Source organism: Tachysurus fulvidraco, chromosome 7, assembly GCF_022655615.1.
Source record: "Tachysurus fulvidraco isolate hzauxx_2018 chromosome 7, HZAU_PFXX_2.0, whole genome shotgun sequence".
Taxonomy (NCBI): domain Eukaryota; kingdom Metazoa; phylum Chordata; class Actinopteri; order Siluriformes; family Bagridae; genus Tachysurus; species Tachysurus fulvidraco.
This window is the reverse complement of record NC_062524.1, coordinates 30433929-30454757: the sequence shown is the minus strand read 5'-3', so window position 1 is coordinate 30454757 and position 20829 is coordinate 30433929. Positions and strand designations below refer to the sequence as shown.

At 43.7% G+C, this 20829-nt stretch overlaps 2 protein-coding genes across 3 annotated transcripts in view; both read right to left on the bottom strand.

Annotated features, from left to right (window-relative positions):
* Positions 1–4812: 4812 nt before the first annotated feature.
* On the bottom strand, positions 4813–15840 carry LOC113643368 (macrophage mannose receptor 1-like). 2 transcript variants are annotated; one of them, XM_027147560.2, is made up of 6 exons: positions 15775–15840; positions 15319–15380; positions 14718–15089; positions 5690–6022; positions 5470–5561; positions 4813–5339 (listed from the first exon to the last, which is right to left on the bottom strand). In XM_027147560.2, the coding sequence occupies exons 2-6, from the start codon at positions 15353–15355 to the stop codon at positions 5226–5228; spliced, it is 948 nt and encodes a 315-aa protein (XP_027003361.1). In that variant the 5' UTR covers positions 15356–15380; positions 15775–15840; the 3' UTR covers positions 4813–5225. The 2 variants fall into 2 exon arrangements, with proteins under 2 accessions (XP_027003361.1, XP_047671876.1); XM_047815920.1 differs by lacking the exon at positions 15775–15840 and having other exon boundaries at positions 15319–15548.
* Positions 15841–17717: 1877 nt separating this feature from the next.
* Positions 17718–20829, bottom strand: part of LOC113643366 (macrophage mannose receptor 1-like) — a 9268-nt gene continuing 6156 nt past the window's right edge. The window contains exons 5-7 of the mRNA XM_027147558.2: positions 18995–19327; positions 18776–18867; positions 17718–18645 (exon numbers count right to left, since the gene is read on the bottom strand). Coding sequence (XP_027003359.1) covers positions 18532–18645; positions 18776–18867; positions 18995–19327 — 539 coding nt within the window. The 3' untranslated portion in view covers positions 17718–18531. The remainder of the gene's footprint in view (positions 18646–18775; positions 18868–18994; positions 19328–20829) is intronic.

Here is a 20829-nt window from a genome sequence, read left to right as displayed (position 1 = left end):
CACACTGTTATGAATATCAGATTTATACTGAACACAATTACAGACAGTTAATAGTCTAATTATACACATGGACACAAGCTGCAGTGACTCAGTGATAAATTGTTAAGTTCCAACATCATATGTGACGTCATAGATAATGTGATAAACTTCTCTTTATCTAATCAACACATCGAGCGCATGCGCAGTGTGACAGCAACCCTGTGGCAGCACAGTTAGGTGTGTTAGTGACCACCGTGTGAGGCAGGTGAGTGTGTAACACCAGACAGAGCTCCTACTGCACAGACCAATAACATTTATTATTATTATTATTATTATTATTATTAATAAATGTTAGTTAACAAAACGCACTTATCTCATAATGACCTAGTCTATGCTCACAATTAATAATTTAATTTATATAAATTATTGGGGACTGATTAGTTTTGATTAGTTTTGTATTTAACTGGAGCAGCAGTTCAGCAGCACTCTGATACCTCGTGTCTCTACACACTGTGCTTATTTATATCATATAATTTACTTAGGGAGGGGGGGGGTGAGAGGGAAAGGAGATGGGGCTGAGAGAGAAAGGGGAGAGAGAGAGACAGACAGGGAGAGAGAGAGAGAGAGAGAGAGAGAGAGAGAGAGAGAGAGAGAGAGAGAGAGAGAGAGAGAGAGAGAGAGAGAGCATCAGCTCACCCAGCATCAGCTCCCCAACTACAAATAATAAGCAGAAATCATTTTATAAAATTATATTTGTTTAATACAATCTAATAAATACAGCGCTATTCGAGAAGGTCCTGATCCAGACTGAGGACCACTGGTGTAGGTGACATGTAAAAAACACAACAAAACCCTTTACCCACATGGTCCGTGTACGCAAGCGAATAACATACATATTAAAATAAATACTATAAAACAAGCCGATTGGTTGATTTTAAAGTGTTACTCAGGATCCAATGAAAAGCCAGAGATCACTGGATCATTTTAAACAGCACCCAGAGAGCAAGAACGAAGCTGCCAACAACATTGGGGTCAAACACGTGAGCATGAAATATAAACAAAAACCACGTGGCAAAAGTCCTGGCTAAATCCTGACAGTCTGTCGGACTTCATCTATTAAACGGAACCTTGTCCTGGAATTCTCTGCAACATCGTTGATGGACTTTACTTAGTGAATGTAAGTAACATTAACTACATTGTAGATTAGGCTTATTTTTGTTATGATCTGTTTACATTTATAGAGGTAAGAACTATAAGACAAATGTCATCTCCATCTCTTGTTTCTTTTCCCTTGACAGACCAAATGGAGAAGGGCAGTGATTCTCAAACCACAGAGAAATGTTGCCCAAGTGCATGTTGATGATTATCAAGCCACAACCTCGACAGAGACTCAAAAAAAGCTGAAAGAAATGGAGATGGAGGAGGAAAACAAAAAAAACAAAAAACAAGAACAATGCTACTTAAAGACATTTATTACAGTTCATTTATTTGTGCAGTTAATCAGCAATCTGCTATCAAGGCTTTTACATCATAGTTAAACAGCGTCATCAGTCAGCTCTAACTCTAAGAGTTTACATCGTCCTCTCTTTGTGCTCTTTGTGTTCAAAATCTTCTGTTGTTGTTTTTGTTCTGTTTTTCTGTACAAATATAAGTTAGCTTTTAAGCAGGACTCTCCAAAGATTAATCACAATTTAATGGTGTACAAAATAAAAGTCTGATCTCCAGATATATAAATATACATCTATATAAATAATAGGTTAATATATGTATAGAATTTTTTTTTAACTATATAAACATGTGTATATGAAAACATGAAATACATATAAACAAATGGCACTAAATGTACATAAATCCTATATGACTTTTTACTAGCATATGATTCAATCTAACAACTTTATATGTATTTGTAGATGAATATTATACATGTCCTTTATTCTCTGCTAATACTGTACACCGTTGCATGCTGTCGTCATGTAGACTTCATAAAGGACTTTTTACAGTATTTATATATGACCCAAAAATCCCCTACAAGTTGTATGTGTGCTTTTAAGTAAGAAAGGAGCTATAATGTGATTTTGTATAGAACATGTATTAGAAATGGAACACTGAAGGTAGTTTTCTCTCTGTTCTGTTACAGTAATTGTCAAAGGTAACAGTTACTAAAATAAATGATTATTTGGTAGTCTGTCTCCCCCTACTGGCTGTTCTGAGGATAATGTTTTATATTGTTGTCATTGTCATGTGATTGAGCAGATGATTAAAAGCGCCTTTCATGCTTGCTGTTATTGCTATGCAGAAAACAGTGAATCTAGAATCTATATCAACCTACATTCATCCTTTGCCTTTGTTTTATTGTTCAATTGTATTTGATTATTTTGAAGTATTTGTAATTTGTATTACTTGAATGCATCTCCGCAAGTTTTAACCCTACCATTAAAGTATGAAGAAGGACATTCCATGTCTGTGAAGATGAGGAGTTTAACTTGCTGTTGACGTATACAGAGGACTTACATAGAGAACAGTACACTCTCTTTATCCAGTTGGTGCACGGCGGTTTAGGGCTTAGAGAAGTTTTATTGAGGTTAAGGCCAAAGTCTTGGGTTCCGCGCTCTCAGTCCTCTAACCCCGAGTTATTGCAGTTTTAGCAAGCGATTTTCCTCGCCGGATCATAGAGCCACATGGGGCGAGCGTGACTGCCACCTCCCCGCCGGCCAAGAGTGTAGAGCAGTGTTCCAACCTGCTTCTGTGTACCATAAGCATTTTGTTTCTGTATTATTATGTGTCATAATTGAATCACTATTACCATAATCATCATCATCATCATCCTTGTTGTTATTATTATTATTATTTCCAGCCCGATGTGACAACAATTACCGCCCAGTATCACTCACACACATCATCATCATCATGAATTGCTCTGAGCGACCTGGCACACCTCTCACACCTGGCACACCTAAAGAATTGCCTTCCAACCACATTAGACATACATCAGTTTACATACTTGGGCAATCTCCTCAGTGCAGCACTCTGTGTCACACATCTGGACAATAACACATATTCATGCTGTTTGTGGACTATAGCTCAGCATTTAATACCATCATCTCTTCCAAAGTTAATCAGAAGTTAAAAGTTGACGCTAGGTCACGCTAAGGTGTGCGGAAAGCTGACGTCACTTCCTGTGCTTGAATTGTTTGCTGCACGTTTTTGTGCTTAACTCTGCGTTTAAATTATACTGTTTTTATTTTCTCTTTTTAGTCTGTATTTTACATTTTTAAAATTTCTCAGTTAATTTCTCAGTTAATTTTATTCCTTTTCTTTGGGAGACACTTGTTTGTTTCCTGTTTTCCAACATCTAGAGGAGGAAACACTCTTTCAGATCTTTTTAATATTCCGATCTGATCCAAGTCAAAGGTACATAATCAGTCAGTTTCTATTACATCATGTGCAGCAGTAAAAGACCTCGGTGTGATTATTGATACCGGTCTCTCATCTGAAGCTCACATAAATAATACCACAATGTTAGCCTTCTTTATCTCAGTAATATTACTAAGATCAGAGATATGATGTCATGACATGATGCAGAAACACTAGGTCATGTGTTTGTTACCTCTAGGTTGGATTATTGTAATACTTTACTGTCTGGATGTTCAGTAGGAGCAGAAACAAGCTCTAGTTAGTCCAGAACTGTCACGGCAATAAAATAAAAATAAAAATGGGAGTTATTAACAAAAAAACATTGAACATTGACACGGACTGAGAGACAGGACTAAACAGAAGTGTGCAGAAGCGGGCAGGAAGAGACAAGAGCGGGGCAGACACGTGAACACAGAACGTACACAAAAGCACATGGCCAAAGTCCTGACAAGAACACAGCAGCTAGAGTCCTAACTAGAACCAGATATAAACATATCACCCCGATCTTATCCAAACTTCCATTCCAAGTTTCACATTGATTATTAAACACTATTACTGACCTATACAACACTTAATGGTCTCACACCACAGAACCTGAGAGATCTTTTGGTGTTTTATGACCCATCACACCTACATCGATCAAAAGGTGCAGGATATTTGGTAGTACCTCAAGTACAAAAGTCTCCAGCAGGGGGCAGAGCTTTTCCTCACAGAGCCCCACAGTTATGGAACAGACTTCTAATTAGTGTTCGGGTCTCAGACACAGTCTCAGTGTTTAAGTCCAAGATAAAAACACATCTGTTTAGTTTAGATTTTTATGAATAGCTTTTCCCAGGTAAAGGAGCAGATCTGGATGGTTCATGGTCATAAAGTGTTTGGTGAACTGGGATGTCTGGATGTTGTCTCCTTACCACCATCACAAGTCGCTCAGGTCTGCAGACCGTGGAGTGGTGGGACACTTTACATCCCAGAAAGCCCTCATATCTGTCACACCTTCTGGCTCTAGACTTTTAGTTATGCTGTCATAGCTAGTCTTGCTGGAGTCAAGTTACTTAGGTGATTTTTCTCTGCAGTCATTCAAGCTCCAGACTCCCGTTTGTCTCAGAGCATTCGGCTTCCCTACCTTCGTCCTCGCTTTCGGAGCGATAGGATTAGCTCCTATATCGACTTCCTCCAGTTAAGGATTTAGTGTCTCTTATTGCTGTGATATCCCCTGCGTGTGTGTTGGTGTGTGCTGCGACGTTGGGGTGCTTATCACAGTTCATTTACAATATATATATGTTCACAGACTTCAAGAAACCTCACGCTGTTTTGCTTACCCTGGTTCGTAGCGTATGTATCATTACAAAGGTAAAGTAATGAGCTGTTATAGATTTAATAAATATCACATGCAAGGTGCAACAAAAGATGTTTATTAGATTTAAAATGGGAAAATAAAATGTCACAGGAGGCAAAAAACAACTCATGAAAATAAAGTTCACACTCAAAGAGTGTATCAAAAATCTATGCTACAAAATCTACTGGGACTTTGATGGAGCTGGTTACAGGCATATCTTTTATGGCAATTTATGACAGATATTCTCCGTTGATGCATCTTAACACCTAAACCTCAGGATTAACCAAGTAACTGGAATTGCTTGAATCTTGTATCAGTGCTAAAATTACACACATTCTATTACAAATGGTGAACTATGTGCTGTGTTCATAGAGCATGCTATTCTTCAACTACACAGTACACAATATATTGATGTCTAGGAGTAATATGTCATCTAACCTTAGTGTTGTGCTGTGTGATATCTCGCAGCATTGAACGGCATCCAAAGAAACAAAATTTAACAAATATTATTTTTGAGGGTTTTTTCTTTAATCTTATTAAACACTTGTCCATTTGGTTGCTCTCTCCATTTCACAGTGATGTTCCCATGAACACTGAACATCTGGTTCATCTGAAGAACAGAACATAAGGTTATAAACCATATAATCAAGTTTATAGTTAATGTTGTACAGTTTGACGAAGGCTCTGGCTGCAGTAATGAGGAACAAACTGTCTATTTAATAGCAGAAGATGAGACCCACCTTATCCAAGATGGCCGCCTTAACTGCAGGATCATTCACATCCTGATTGGATTGGACCTTCACTCTTGCAATTTGTTTTCTTCCTTTGATAACTGGAGGTACACACACACACACACACACACACACACACACACACACACACACACACACACACACACACACACTTATATTTACATTGAAATGAAAATATAAAGTAGTCTAAAATTTTGACTTTTCTCACCTGATTGACAGAAGAATGGTCTTATGCGTGAACATATCAAATCTATAGCCAGACCATTTAAAATAGAAACACAATTTTCATTTCCCAGGGAATTATCAGGTTCACCAGGTAGCCAGGTAATACCGGTGAAAGGTGTCTGGTCTGACCACTTCCAGGAATCTCTGAACAGACCAATCCAAGTTGCACTTTGGATCATTGCCATTATAATTGAGTTTTCACTTGTGTTTCTTGCACTGGCCAGGTCTGTGTGATGCTGTCTACAGTAGCTCTGAGCTTCAGAAAACATCATGGTAGTAGAGATATAAATATAACTGCTGGTGCCGGTGAAGTTCCCTATGACAATTTAAAAACACTCAATTAGTTCTTTCTGTATGAAAACAATAATGTCACAGTCTGCATAGAGCAGATATCTATGCCCTCTATGTGACCTGATATTGAGGATGACAGCAAACCACTGCCGTGATTCACCACAAATTCCAAGACTCTTGAGGGCAGACAAAGGAGTCTTATGGCTGACTTTGTCAAGAGCTTATAAATGGTTGAGGAGGAAAAGATGTAAGACAGCATGTCGGCTTCAGGGTGATGCTGGTCTTGGGGCGCCGCCATAAACAGGACCTGGAAAAGGGGTTTGAACCTGGCTTTGAGGCCATCACATCTGCCTCAACATGGAGCAGGGCTTGGAACAGGAATAAGAAGAGGGCTTGGAACCCAGTTTAGGAGGCCACCACATCAGCATGGAACAGGGCTTGGGTATTAGAATTTAGCTTTCAGGCCGCCACATTGGCCTCGGCATGGACCAGGATGCCACACTGCTGGCCTCGTTATGGAAAGGGCCTAGAATCTCTGTGTTGACCCACGCCAAATACTCTTCTGGGTGGGCATCTATTTTAGGGCCCCTAAATACCCTGCTAAAATGGTGCACAAAATCTGTTACACATCAAAAAGCAGGGCTTCTATATAACACCACAAGCTCTGCCCATCAACAAGTGATTAAAATGATGAGTCATGTGCAAGTGCAGCAGGCTTTAAAATACACAAAGTGAAGTTATCTAAAATGCAAAGGGTAAATTCAAAATCATAATCAGGGGTCAGGGAAAGAAGTGAAATCAAAAACACAAGAGCTAAACATACAAAGCAATCTCATGGGTACAACAGTGATACTTCACCTCAAAGACAGAACATGTGTGGATTTAAATACATCAATAAATATATTGGGTTAGGGTTAAAATCCAAGATGGCGGTGCATACACATCGCGAGGCTCAGCGTCTCTCCAGATTTGCCATATTTGTGCTTAATTACGCACTATTCTTCTGCGTGCTTTTAGATATTGGTCACATTTGCACAAACTCTGTTTGACTTTATTTTCACAACTGACCAGATACCACCGGAGCTCGCAAGGAAGGCGCAACACAGCGAGCCCTTTACCCCGACCGGACATGTCCTGCGCCGTCGCCGCCGAAGAGACCGAAAACAAAGACGGGGAAAATGTGGAGGACTTCGGGCTAAGTTAAAGCTAAACCCACATCGACCAGCGCTTCCAAGTATTTTTCTAGCCAGTGTTCGGTCCCTGACGAACAGACTGGATGAGTTCAGGATCTGGACCCTCACACAGAGACTGATTACGGACTGCAATATCATAGTCTTCTCGGAAACTTGGCTCAACACCGGCATCCCAAACAGCGTGCTAGAGCTCAAGGGGCACATGATTTTCAGGGCGGATAGAGATGCAGCATGTACTGGTAAGAACAGAGGAGGTGGCTTATGCATTTATGTAAACAAAACATGGTGCACTGTCTCTGTCACTGTTTCTTCTCACTGCTCTCCTGATCTTGAAGACCTGATCATTAAGTGTAGATCCTTTTATTTACCACATAAGTTCACATGTGTTGTTGTGATAGCAGTGTATGTCCCCCCGGATGCTAAGGCTAGCATAGCCATGAAAGAACTACACCAGGTTACGTATGTAACCCGGTTCCCTGAGAAGGGAACGAGATGCTGCGTCAGTGCTGAATGGGAATTCAGCACTTTGAGGAAGTTGTGTCTGAAGCTCTGTGTGCACACACGCCATTTAATGGCTCGGAAAGGACACGTGACGGAGTAATTACTCACCAGTAAGTCTATATAAGGGCATCTAGGTCACGCTGCTTCAGCTTCTATTTGTCTGAAGGAAGCGCGAACGGACGCCCGTGGCATGGCCAGTAACGCAACATCTCGTTCCCTTCTCAGGGAACCGGGTTACATGCGTGACCTGGTGTAGTTCCCTTTCGAGGGAACTCGACGCTGAATCAGTGCTGACGCTATGGGAACGCCAATACCCACGCGGCCACGCACTGGTCGATGACTGTGCCAGAGGCCGTGAGAGAGCAGGAGCAGACTGGGAGCAGCACATAATAGGCCCCGCTGTACCTGGGACCCTGGAGTGGGGTCCAAGTCCAGGTCAAAGAATCTGATAAAGGTGTGCGTAGAGGACCATCCTGCTGCAGCACAAATATCTTCAATGGGGACACCCCTGGCCAAGGCACTGGACGAGGCGATACCCCTAGTGGAGTGGGCCCTGATGCCGAGAGGTGAGGCATGACCGCGCACCTCATAGACCTGAGAAATGGCCTCCACCACGCAATAGGATTACCCCTATTCCGGCCCCCAAAACAGACAAAAGAGCAGAGGAGTTACACCACGAGCTAGAGCGGTGGACGTAAGTCCTCAGGGCCCTTACCGGGCAAAGCAAGCACAGCCTCTCCTGTTCCGCTGACTCATGGGGCGGGGGACAGTAGGCCTGCAGGATGATCGGACTACCTGCCATCCTGGGCACCTTAGAGACATATCCCGGCCTGGGGTGCAGGATAGCCTTGGACATGCCGGGGGCAAATTCTAGGCAGGCGGGGGCGATCGACAAAGCCTGCAAAACCCGACTCTCCTGAGAGAGGCCAAGGCAAGAAGCAGAGTCAACTTCAGGGTCAGAAACTTCTCAGAGGCTGACTCCATGGGCTCAAAGGGGGCTTCCAGCAGCCCCTCCAGGACCACAGAGAGGTCCCAGGAAGAAAGGCGTGGTCTAGAGGAAGGCCTCAGCCGCCTGACACCACGCAGAAAGCGAGAGACCAAAGGGTGCCTACCAAAGGAGGCCCCAAGGACAGGTTCGTGGTTCGCGGCAACTGCGGCCACGTACACCTTTAGAGTAGACAGGGACAGGCCCAGAGAAAAGCAAGACTGCAGGAACTCCAGCACTGTACCAACCGGGCAGTGAACTGGATCCTGAGAGTGCTCATCACACCAGAGGCAAAAAAGCCTCCACTTCAGAGCATACAGTCTCCTAGTGGAGGGAGCCCTAGCATTCAGCAGAGTCTCTGTCACCTCAGTTGAGAGGCCTGCATCTAGGAGCTGGTCCCCCTCAGGGTCCAGACCCAAAGCTTCCAAATCTCGGGGGGGATTGCCCCCTGCGCTTGAGAGAGGAGATCCCTCAAGACAGGGACCTCCCATGGACTGCCGTTCAGGAGGGAGACTAGGTCCGTGAACCAAACTCGAGAGGGCCAACGAGGGGCAACTAGGAGAAAGTTGACCCGGTCATGGCGCACTCTGGCTAGGACTTGTGGGAGCAGAGCTACTGGAGGAAAGGCGTACAGACGGAGCCTCGGCTACGTCCATACCAGGGCATCCAGGCCCAACGGAGCCGAGTGAGAGAAGGAGAACCACAGCGGACAGTGGGTCGACTCCTTGGAGGCGAACAAATCCACTTCCGCCCGGCCGAAAATCTGCCAGATTCGCTCCACCACGTTCGGGTGAAGACGCCACTCCCCGGGCCTCAGCACCTGCCTCTACAAGAAGTCTGCCTCCCGATTTACACGCCCTGGGATAAAAACCGCTCCCAGTCCTAAGGACCTCATGTGGGCAAGCACAGCATCTCGATGCCTGGCTGCCATAGCCTCCGACTGGGCCAGAATGAGCCAGTCGTCCAGGTAGTTCAGTACATGGATGCCCTGGAGACGCAATGGTGCCAGGGCAGCATCCATGCACTTCGTGAACGTGCATGGTGAAAGGGCTAGGCCAAAAGGAAGGACACGATACTGGTACGCTTCGCCCATGAAAGCGAACCTGAGGAACTTCCTGTGCTCCGGCAGAATGCTTATGTGGAAATAAGCATCCTTGAGGTCGATCGTGACAAACCAGTCCTCGGATCTGATCTGGGACACGATCATCTTGAGCATGAGCATCTTGAACTTGTAAGCCTTCAGAGTACAGTTCAGAGCCGGCAGGTCCAGAATCGGCCCCCCGTCCTTTTTGGGAACAACAAAATATAAAAGTGTATATTTGCTGATCTTGAAGACCTGATCATTAAGTGTAGATCCTTTTATTTACCACATAAGTTCACATGTGTTGTTGTGATAGCAGTGTATGTCCCCCCGGATGCTAAGGCTAGCATAGCCATGAAAGAACTACACCAGGTTACGTATGTAACCCGATTCCCTGAGAAGGGAACGAGATGCTGCGTCAGTGCTGACGCTATGGGAATGCTTCTTTGAGGAAGTTGTGTCTGAAGCTCTGTGTGCACACACGCCATTTAATGGCTCGGAAAGGACATGTGACGGAGTAATTACTCACCAGTAAGTCCATATAAGGGCATCTAGGTCACGCTGCTTCAGCTTCTATTTGTCTGAAGGAAGCGCTGTAAACTGTAAAAGCCGGAGACCCGCTCTGGGAGGGGGTTCCTCCCGGAGGAACACCGCCTGGTGCCCGCCCACATTTGTGGGCAACACACCCTGGAAACACGGAGGATGGGAGGAAAACTGGATCCTGTACCCCCTTTCTACAGTATTCAGGAACCACTGAGACACCCCTTGTAGAAGTTTCCACGCTGCCAGGCTGCCTGACAGTGGCGTCAAACTCGTGCAGACCTCTCGGGCGCCCTGAAACAGCGCACCGGCAGGCGCGAACCCAGGAAGATCCGCACAAGAAAGGGGAGCCGACACAGGCCCCACTGCCCCCGAAACGACAAATGCAGCGAGGCTGGCAGTAGGGGGAGCATCTCTGAATAGGGCGCTCCCAGGAGCCCCTGCCCTCGGGCATCAGGACTCCTTCGTGGCCCGCTTGATTGAGAGGACAGACCTAAGGTCCTCTCTCACCGAACGTGTCCGTGCCCGGGCATGTGAACCGGCCTCCCTAGTTTTAGATGGGGGAGCACGGGCCGCCACACTAGCTCTTTTCACTGCCCTGAGTGAGCTAGAAAGGGGGGGCGGCTAGATGGTGGCCCAGGCTGCTCCCCGCGGCGAGGGAGAAACTCCCTGAACGCCGCTGACTGGCGTTTCATCTCCTGGTGCCTGTCGACGACAGTACTAACTGCGTCGCCGAACAAACCCCGAGGTGAAACTGGGTCGTCCAGGAGAAAGGACTTATCCTTCTCCCTTATGCCTGTCAAGTTAAGCCACAAGTGCCTCTCCGTGGCAACTAGCGCAGCCATAGTATATGTACTATAGAGCGAGCCATCTGCTTCGTGGCACGGAGCGCGAGATCAGTGGCGCGGCGGAGCTTGGACACTGCCTGAGGTCCCAGCCCTTCACCGCCATCCAGCTCTGCTAGCAGATCAGCCTGGTATGCCTGCAAGACTGCCATGGTGTGCAGTGTGGCACCCGCTTGACCCGCTGCCTCATAGGCCTTACCCACAATGGCCGAAGTGGTCCTACATGGCTTGGATGGAAGGGCAGGTTTTCTCCATGCGGGCGATGCAGGGGAGAGATAACTGGCCAGCGTCTCTTCAACCCTCGGCATCGTTCCATACCCATGGTCTTCAAGCCCCGTAATGGCTGAATAGTCTGACATGGCTGGAGAAAATACAAGCGCCGAAAAGGGATTTTTCCAAGACCTCGATACCTCAGTATGGAGGTCTGGAAGAAATGGCAGACACCTGCGTGCAGGTGGCTGATGGCCTGAAGTGAGAAAGCGGTCGTCCAGCTTAGAATGTACAACACCAACTACCTCTTCAGGCCAATCTAAATTCAGCTTCTCAACAGCCCGAGTTATTACCTCGAGGAGCTCCTCGAACGCGACTGATTGCGTCGGCCGGTCTGAGGTGGAAAGCCCCTCTCCTTTGACATCGAGCTCCTCAGAGCCGGACGCGGAAAGCAGCATGCTCTCTTCCAGATTGGGAGAAATCTCAGCGCGAGCTCCCGAACGCAAAACCGAGCGATTGGAGTCAGGGGAGAGGGCAAGAGAAAGGAGAACACCTGTCTCTTGCTCCACCTCCGCCAACTCAACCTGGGAACCCCATGATTGAAGCCGTTGCGCTGCCTCGGCAGACGCAGGACCCGAACCACGAGGCGCAGCCGAAGCTGAAAATACAGCCAGGTGGGATCGGAGCGTGCGGAGAGGGAATCCCTCGAGAGCCGACCAGGCATGCTCCTCTCCCAAACACACAACACAAAGAGAATGCGCGTCCTCCCCTATGATAAAGCGGTGGCACGGATGCACGCATCTCTTAAAGTGCTTAGACTACAACATTTTGCCTAGTCTTTCCCTATTTTTTTTCTTTCCCTGCACTTGACAGACAGACAAACGACACACATACACAGAGCGCTTCCTTCAGACAAAGAAAGCTGGAGCAGCGTGATGTAGATGCCCTTATATGGACTTACTGGCGAGTACTTACTCCGTCACGTGTCCTTTCCGAGCCATTAAATGGCGTGTGTGCACACAGAGCTTCAGACAACTTCCTCAAAGAAGCATTCCCATAGCGTCAGCACTGACGCAGCGTCGAGTTCCCTCGAAAGGGAACTAAGTTCTGCTATCAACAAACTGCAGACAGTGCATCCTGATGGAGCCGTTAATGTTGCTGGGGATTTTAATCACTGCAATTTAAGATCTGTTCTGCCAAAATTCCAACAGAATGTGTCCTGTTTCACCAGGCGACAAAAAACTCTGGATCATGTATATACAAGTGTGGCCGATGCTTACAGAGTCACACCGCTCTCCCACCTCGGACAATCAGACCATCTCTCATTGTTCCTACTGCCCAAGTACTCTCCAGTCATCAGACGTGTAAAACCCACTATCAGGACTGTTAAAGTTTGGCTGGATGTGGCTGACGCTTCTCTCCAGCAGCAGTTCTCACACAGACTGGAGTGAATTTGCTTCACAGGCCACAACTGATAACATCACCAACATCAATACCTACGCCAACGCTGTCCTTGATCACATCAATAACTGTGTGGATCGGGTCACTAGACTAAAAAACATCAGAGTGTTCCCCAATCAGAAGTCATGGATAAACCAGGAGGTCCGTCTCCTGCTCAAAGCACGCAACACCGCCTTCAGGTCTGGAGACCGGTGAGCCTACAGCATTGTAGCCAAAAAGCCAAACATGCTTACAAACAGCAGATTGAGGAGCACTTCAACTCTGCTGACCCCAGACGCATGTGGCAAGGAATACAGGCTATTACTGACCACAAACCACCCAACGCAACACCTGCAACCAGTTCTGTCTCACTCCCCAACAAGCTCAACCTCTTCTACGCTCATTTTGAAAAGGGGAACATGGTCAAAACAGAGCCATTACCAGGTGAGCAGCCATTTACACTCTCCACCTCTAAAGTGTGCACCATCCTGGGAAGGGTGAATGCAAGGAAAGCAGCTGGCCCTGATGGCATCCCTGGTCATGTACTGAGCATGCATGGAGCAACTGGACAAGGTCTTCACAGACATCTTTAATCTGTCCTTGGCCCAGGCAATCGTCCCCACCTGCTTCAAGTCTGCTACCATCGTGCCGGTGCCAAAGCACTCCACTGCAACAGAACTGGCTGACTTTTGTGCCATTGCACTCACACCTGTCATCGCTAAGTGCTTCGAAAGACTGGTCCTCACCCACTTTAAGCCTGTCTGCCACCCAGCCTGGACACTTACCAATTTGCCTATCGCCCAAATAGATCAACTGAGGACGCCATTTCCACTGTACTTCATTCTGCCCTGACTTACTTGGATAAACCTGACACCTATGCCAGGATGCTGCTTGTTGATTTCAGCTCAGCTTTTAATACAGTTAGCCCTTCCAAGCTAACCCTGAAGCTGGAACAACTTGGCATCAGCACACAACTCTGCAATTTGACTCTGGACTTCCTTACGAACAGATCACAGTCTGTTTGTCTGAACACTGTCACCTCCTCCAGTCTTACCATCAGCACTGGTGTCCCTCAGGGATGTGTACTGTCTCCACTACTATACTCCCTTTTCACCCATGACTGCATACCTGTCCATACCTCAAACAGCATTATAAAGTTTGCAGACGACACCACAGTCATAGGCCTGATTGAAGGTAACGACGAGACGGTTTACAGGGAGGAGATCCAGCACCTAGTAGCATGGTGTGAGGACAATAACCTGGAACTTAACACCAAAAAGACCAAGGAGGTCATTGTGGATTTCAGATGTGCTGGCAATCACACTCATTCTCCAATTTACATCAACGGAACTGCTGTTGAGCATGTACCCAGCCTCAAGTTCCTTGGAATACACATCTCTGAGGACCTCACGCCTATATTTTCTGAGGAGACTTGTCTCGTCTGTGCTACAGGATACTGGAGAATTTTTACCACTGTACCATTGAGAGTATCCTCACAAACTGCATCTCAGTGTTGTACAACAGACCGTAAAGCCCTTCAGAGGGTGGTGAAAATTGCCCAACAAATCATCGTTACTGAACTACCCACCTTGGAGAATATTTTCAAAAAACACTGTTTGCAAAGGGCGAGGGGCATCATCAAAGATCCGTCTCACCTCAAACACGACTGTGGTTCAAAAGTGCCAAAAATTAAGATTCAGACAAGACCAACAATAATAGCAAGCAACAAAATCATGCAGCATGAAAATCAGCAGCAGCAGGAGTAAAGGTTCTGCTCCAGTGTATTTAAACAGAAATAAAGCAGCATTTAATATAGTGTTACAAAGCAGGAAAAAAGAATTCAAGCCAGCACTAAGCTGTTTACCTCTACCAAAGGGACTTAAGTGTTGTCTTCTGACAAAATGGCCAATCAAACAATAACTTACCGTCAAAGCAAATAAAAGGGAAATTTGATGCACATGAAGAATCAATCCAACCGGTCAAATTTACTGCTCCACAATTTTCCTGTGCATTGTAGTTGTCAGGATTAGGGTAACACCAATTTCTGTAACTTCCCAGTGGCTCGTTTCCCATTGACCAGCGCCAGCTGTTGACATCATTGTAAAGTCCGATCCAAGCGTAAGAAGTGCAGGATTGATTCTGTGCTATACTTTTAAGTTGGACTGCTTCATACTGGTATTCAATGGTAGCCAGGTCAGAGTACGTGGCTCTGCAGTAAGCCAGAGCATCACTCCTAGTCTTCCCCTGGAGGATCAGATAGAACTTACGATAGACAGCCTGGACAACAGGGATTATTCCTGTGGAGCAGAGATTTAATGTATGTTATTTTTTCCATAAAAATGCCTTTCACCTTGATGCCATAGGTGAGATATTGTGGCTGCATTACTGGTCTAGGTCTTCATTCACATTGTTATTTTTAAAACACAGATCACACTGAGGAGGTTCACACACACACACACACACACACACACACACACACACACACACACACACACACACACACACACACACACACACTTTTCTCACCTGTGAAAAACAGGAGTATTAACAGATGCTGTTTCATCACTGGTGTGTCTCAGTAAAACTCACTAAGAAAGAAGATATGTGATGAAAATCCCTCAGCACTCATAATCAACAGAGTAAGTCTTCATTAAGTCATCTAACATTTTCAAGTCAAGCAGGTCATAATACAGAGCTACATAACATAACATTACATAACATTACATAACATTACACAACATTACATAACATTACATAACATTACATAATATTTCTCCAGAGAGTGAGCAAAGGAGGGCAGGAGGGCAGATAAAATACGATCACCTATAAGATGAGAATAAGACATTAAGTTTTTGTCATTACTCTAAGAATAATTTAAAATGTCTGTAAACATACAAAAGCCTGAAATTATCCAAACTATTTTAAATGTTTTGCTGTTATTAACTGGATTATATAACAAATGCATTGGATATTTGAAGGTACCTGAAATTTGGGGGAAGCAAACGAGACGTGTCCTAGTCCTTCAGACAACTTGGTCAAAGTGACTTTTGCAAGACATCTGACCTTATTTGCTTATTTTTTCCCTAAAAGACGAATAAACGCAGATGTAAATTGCCAATGTTTACTTTCGGGCAGATGTGGGACAGACAGCAGTTTAGAGATTCAGCAACTACCTGACCTACAGAGGAGGCAAATCACTCAAAATCTGTCTTGATCTTTTGCAAACATTGGAGAATATAGTGCAGTGCCTGTGTTCACACTTGCTTCAAACACCAGTTCTATGAGGGACATTTGCCTTCCACACATACTGGCATTGGCTACGGTGGTCCTCAGTAAAAGCCTCCTCCTGGTGTTCCAGGTCCACATCAGATCTTACTTTCTGAGATTTCAGGTTATTACAGATGTCTTTGTGTTAAAACAAAATGATTTACTAAACTCTACAGAGGACTGGGTTTTAGCATTGGGGATAAAATCTTCCTGTTTGCTAACTTTACTTGGTAACACAAAACTAACATAACATTTAAAGTGATTTTGTATGAGATCATTAGGATTAGTGTACAGAACTATCTGTTGTTTAAAATAGTATAATAATGTCAGCACGTTAAAGCATAAAGCAGATGATGAGAGTAAACAACAACAACTAATGACATGAAAATGAGAATCACCAAGAATGAGGAAAGGTTTCAGTTTTTTGGTTCTCACGGTGTTCTTGTTCAAACAAAACTATCTGAGAATATTTTAATCAGATGAAATGATTTAAAACCGAGTGGTGTTCTGGCAGTTTCATCTTTTTTTTAGCATAAAGTCCAGATTGTGTTTCACAGATAAACACTGTGCACTTGGACTTGTGACTAAAGTGTCTTAGAATGTCTTCAACATTTTGCATGAGTTTTACATTTGTCCAGTATTCACCTGCAGCACAAGGAACCTATTTGCTTTTTTAAGAACAAAATGTAAATAATGTGTATCTAATATGCAGAGTTTAACTAAAACACAAAAACATACAAAATAGAGTAAGTGACTGTGCTCTGAAGTTACTCTTGGGGGGCAGCGCCCTCTTGTGGAAAAGAAAAAAATAAACTTTCTAAAAACGCTAATAACGTCACATTTCTGTCGCCTCTTGCCATGAAACCAGTCTGGTTAGATTCTGTGGATCATCTCAGAGAACACAGATACCAAATACACCTTGATCAGCTGAACATTTTGGGCTTCGGTGTAAAGTGTGTGTTTATTTTACAAACCTACTGGAGTATTGATAGGAAACTGTGTAAATGTCATTGTGTTGTTCATCTCCAGTCTCAGCACTTAGAAGGTGTCTCTGTTGTCTTGGTGTCCTCTGTGACCCGTCCCACAGCTTATGTAAACCATGTTCTTATCTATTGTAGACCTTCTCCAAAAATACTTTCCCTATTCAAAGCTCAATGGAGTGTTTACTCTTCACATTCAGACAGGCTGAAGTCTACAAATATTCTATTTTCTAGATTATCTAATTGTGTCTAAATTAAATTGGTATTTTTTGATATTGCATTATATAAAGACTTTTACTGCATCTCTCTCCATCCTAAAAGATAATTAAAAAATAATTCCATATTGTAGGTTTCCTAGATTTAAATTAATTAAAAAGAATATCATGCTATATAATAGTATTATATACAATACAATATCATATTTTTAAGTTATTATTTGTAGTATTGTGTAATTACACAGGTTTGTGGTACATTTCTGTCCAATGTAAAGTATAATCAGAAAAGTGCTATACAAATAAACCTGAATTGAATTAAAATTTTCAGTCTAAGTAAATTTTAGTTTAAGTTTATTTTATTTTATGAAAATTTCAGTCCAGTGTTAATTTCAGTGAATGTTGAATGATAAAAATGGGGCACGAATCTGAAGGTAAAGTAATGAGCTGTTATAGATAACACATGCAAGGTGCAACCAGAGATGTTTATTAGATTTAAAACATAAAATGTCACAGCAGGCAAAAAAACAACAGAAACTTGTAGAAAGAAAGTTCACACTTAAAGAGTGTATCAATAAATGCCATAAATAAAGTAAGTACAGAATGATTGGAGATAAATAATGGTTTGGCTGAAAGAACTCCTGTGTCCCAGGGTGGAGCACAGTGACCTGCTCCTTCACGCTCTACACCGGGTCTAATAAGATATGGAGTTAAGATCAGATACAAGATAAAACCTATAATAATATAAAGAACATAGACTTTATTCACCAGGAGCAATCTTATGGGACTTTGATGGATCTGGTTAGTAACATATCTTGAATTTCTGGCAGACATTCTTGGTGGATGGATCTCAACACCTAAACCTCACCTAAACTTTTTTTTACAGTGTACAATTTTTTAAATCTATTTGTAACTTCTTTATCCACTTAATTTCTATATCTTTTATCCTTTTTGTTGAATGGCAATGTTTGTCTGCTCATGCAAACTAATTTCCCCATATGGTATTAATAAAGTACCTTAACTATAAATCTGTCTGTCTGTCTGTCTGTCTGTCTGTCTGTCTGTCTGTCTGTAACTGGAATTGCTTGAATCTTGTATCAGTGATAAAATTACACACATTCTATTACAAATGGTGAACTATGTGCTGTGTTCATAGAGCATGCTATTCTTCAACTACACAGTACACAATATATTGATGTCTAGGAGTAATATGTCATCTAACCTTAGTGTTGTGCTGTGTGATATCTCGCAGCATTGAACGGCATCCAAAGAAACAAAATTTAACAAATATTATTTGTGAGGGTTTTTCCTTTAATCTTATTAAACACTTGTCCATTTGGTTGCTCTCTCCATTTCACAGTGATGTTCCCATGAACACTGAACATCTGGTTCATCTGAAGAACAGAACATAAGGTTATAAACCATATAATCAAGTTTATAGTTAATGTTGTACAGTTTGACGAAGGCTCTGGCTGCAGTAATGAGGAACAAACTGTCTATTTAATAGCAGAAGATGAGACCCACCTTATCCAAGATGGCCGCCTTAACTGCAGGATCATTCACATCCTGATTGGATTGGACCTTCACTCTTGCAATTTGTTTTCTTCCTTTGCTTACTGGAGGTAGACACACACACACACACACACACACACACACACACACACACACACACACACACACACACACACTTATATTTACATTGAAATGAAAATATAAAGTAGTCTTAAATTTGACTTTTCTCACCTGCTTCACAGAAGAATGGTTTTAATGGTGAACATATCATATCCATAGGCAGACCATTTAAAACAGCAACACAATTTTCATTTCCTGCGGCATTATTAGGTTCACCACCTAGCCAGGTAACACCGGTGAAAGGTGTCTGGTCTGACCACTTCCAGGAATCTCTGAACAGACCAATCCAAGTTGCATTTTGGATCATTGCCATTATAATTGAGTTTTCACTTGTGTTTCTTGCACTGGCCAGGTCTGTGTGATGCTGTCTACAGTAGCTCTGAGCTTCAGAAAACATCATGGTAGTAGAGATATAAATATAACTGCTGGTGCCGGTGAAGTTCCCTATGACAATTTAAAAACACTCAATTAGTTCTTTCTGTATGAAAACAATAATGTCACAGTAACAATTCAGTTGATTATGAACAATTTCGACTGTATAGAAGCCTTTACACAGAGTGGCTTACAAAAGCATGTTTGAAGTCTTTAACACTGATACTGGTTCACTAGGGATCTCAGAATACCATTAGTCTAAGTCCGCGTCCACATTATCATTTTCAAACACTTTCCAAAAGTTGCTCATCCACACTGAAATGTATGAAAATGCTTACTGTACATCTCCCTACTGCGCATGAGTAACGCTTCGACCTGCGTCATGTCCGCTAGGCCTTTATTTGCTTTCGACTGCATCACATGACTAAAAATGCGTCATAGTATTCAAAACCCTCCGTCTTCAAAGTCCACACTAAGACACGGAGACGGCGTTTTCAAATTTATCCGCTTTGGATAGCGTCTTCCAACAGCTACGTCATCGTTGACTTAAAACGCCGTCTCAGTGTGGACAAAAGGCCAAAACGGAGAGAAAAATATATGTTTTCAAACGAAAACATACGTGTGGACATGGCCTAAAACTCTTTTGGGAGGAAATATACTTATAGAGTTGGTTACGATGAAATTTTTACAAACCTGTTTATTCAGCTAATTAAGCCCTATTCGGACGGGATTAGTTTAACGTGGGGGCGTGGGGGGTAAAGTAATTATCACCAGAGCTTCTCTGTGATTTTAGTCCCGTCTGAATGTGACATCTCAGAAATCATTACGGACGATGTCAGTAAAGATTACGGCGACTTTTACCTTCTGTAAAATGGTCCGGAAAAATGACCTCAGGTAATACTGATCCCGTCCGAATAGACCCGCTGTAAATATGTACGGTAAAATTCCGTCATTTCCTGTTTAAAAGTAGTTTTTGGCGCGTTTTGCAAGCATGGAGGCGCTTGAAACAGGAAGCGACGTCATACGCACATGACGACAAGGAGGTTACTGTGGTGCGTAAAGCGAGTTACCCCTCCCACTTCTGCTAGTTTACTGAGATGTCTTATCCTGTGTGAATTGGCCAATTAATATTACAGACGTCCTGAGGTAAAATTGCATCACTCCACGTCCTCACGTAAAACTAATCCCGTCCGAATAGGGCTTTAGTATGAACAGTGAAAAGTTTTATGGTAGAAACTTTGGTTCAGTTCAAATTAAGGAGAAAATCTTAGATGGTGGCACAGGAGTAGCACCCAGCAGGTGATGACGTGACCGTCTCCAAGACCATCACTACACGCTCCAGCCAGAAGCCGTGGACGACTGCTAAAGTGCCAGTGCTGCTGAAGACGAGAGACCTAGCCTTCAGAACAGGGGACAGGGCGGCCCTAAGAACAGCAAGGGCCAGAGAGAAGCAAAGAGAAGCACATGCACAGACAATCCACAGCCACTTCCCGGACAGCGGAGACACCCGGTGCACGTGGCAGGGCATCACGCTCTACAAGACAGCTTCACCTGCCTGTCATAGTGATGTCACC